The 887-nt window shown below is 41.5% G+C and overlaps 1 protein-coding gene across 2 annotated transcripts in view; it reads right to left on the bottom strand.

Annotated features, from left to right (window-relative positions):
- Window positions 1-667: 667 nt before the first annotated feature.
- LOC121935265 (T-complex protein 1 subunit theta-like) overlaps window positions 668-887 on the bottom strand; it is a 6397-nt gene continuing 6177 nt past the window's right edge. For both annotated transcript variants that reach the window (XM_042476602.1, XM_042476603.1), the window contains one exon: window positions 668-887. In XM_042476602.1, the coding sequence (XP_042332536.1) occupies window positions 729-887 (159 nt within the window). In that variant the 3' untranslated portion in view covers window positions 668-728.

The following is an 887-nucleotide window of genomic DNA, read 5'->3' as shown; positions in this document are numbered from 1 at the left end:
GGCCCTCCTTATCCACTTATTTTTTATCCACCAATTCAAGCATTCATGGCTTGAAAATATTAAAAAAAAAAAAGTATAAATTCCAAGTATCAAACCTTGATTTTGCCATTTTACATAAGGGACACCATTTTATTGAGCCATTGTATTTAATGGGACTTGAGCACCCATGGATTTTGTTATTCACTGGGGTTCTGGAACCAAATCCCAGCAGATAACAGGGCTTACTGTATTAGAAAACAAAGGATTAATCAGGATTGTCCTCACCAAATCGGGACAGATGGGAGGTACCTTTACTTCATACAGTGGCCAAGGGAAAGGGAGAAAATGGAAGCAATTCTGCTCCTAAATTCCTTGAAAGACAGGTGAAGAGCAAACATAATACAGAAACCATGGTCTCATATGATCATAAAGCTGGGCTTCGATGTACTACATTTAGGCTCATCTCCAGAAATATCTGAAATTTGCAGACTATATAGAAAATACAGATTTCTCCACTCCCACCAGAAGAATTTTTCTGGAACTCAGAAACTCTGTTAATTTAATGTTCATTTCATGCACACATGCACACACTCCTGGCCATTGGACAGTACTGCTGTTGCCCACTTGCCCAAGAGCCTTGGCTTGTTTCGTACCAATTACGGAGACAAGAGGGACTCTGTCAGCCACACTGAATTGTACTTTATTTATAGGAGGGTCCCCATAATCTTTAGGGAGAAGGGAGGCCCCTCTCAATCTAATGCATCTGGTTCTTTGTCCCAGTTGGGATTTTCCCCTCTAACTTTTGGTCCTCCACTCTTCTTGGCTACAATGACCTCACTCACTCCCAGGAGTGTGACTGCCATCTCAGTGGCCAACACAATGCCTCGTTGTTTTACTAAGAATGGATC

Source organism: Sceloporus undulatus, chromosome 6 (genome assembly GCF_019175285.1).
Source record: "Sceloporus undulatus isolate JIND9_A2432 ecotype Alabama chromosome 6, SceUnd_v1.1, whole genome shotgun sequence".
Classification (NCBI taxonomy): domain Eukaryota; kingdom Metazoa; phylum Chordata; class Lepidosauria; order Squamata; family Phrynosomatidae; genus Sceloporus; species Sceloporus undulatus.
Note: the sequence above shows the minus strand (reverse complement) of the source record. Positions and strands in the feature narration are given on the sequence as shown.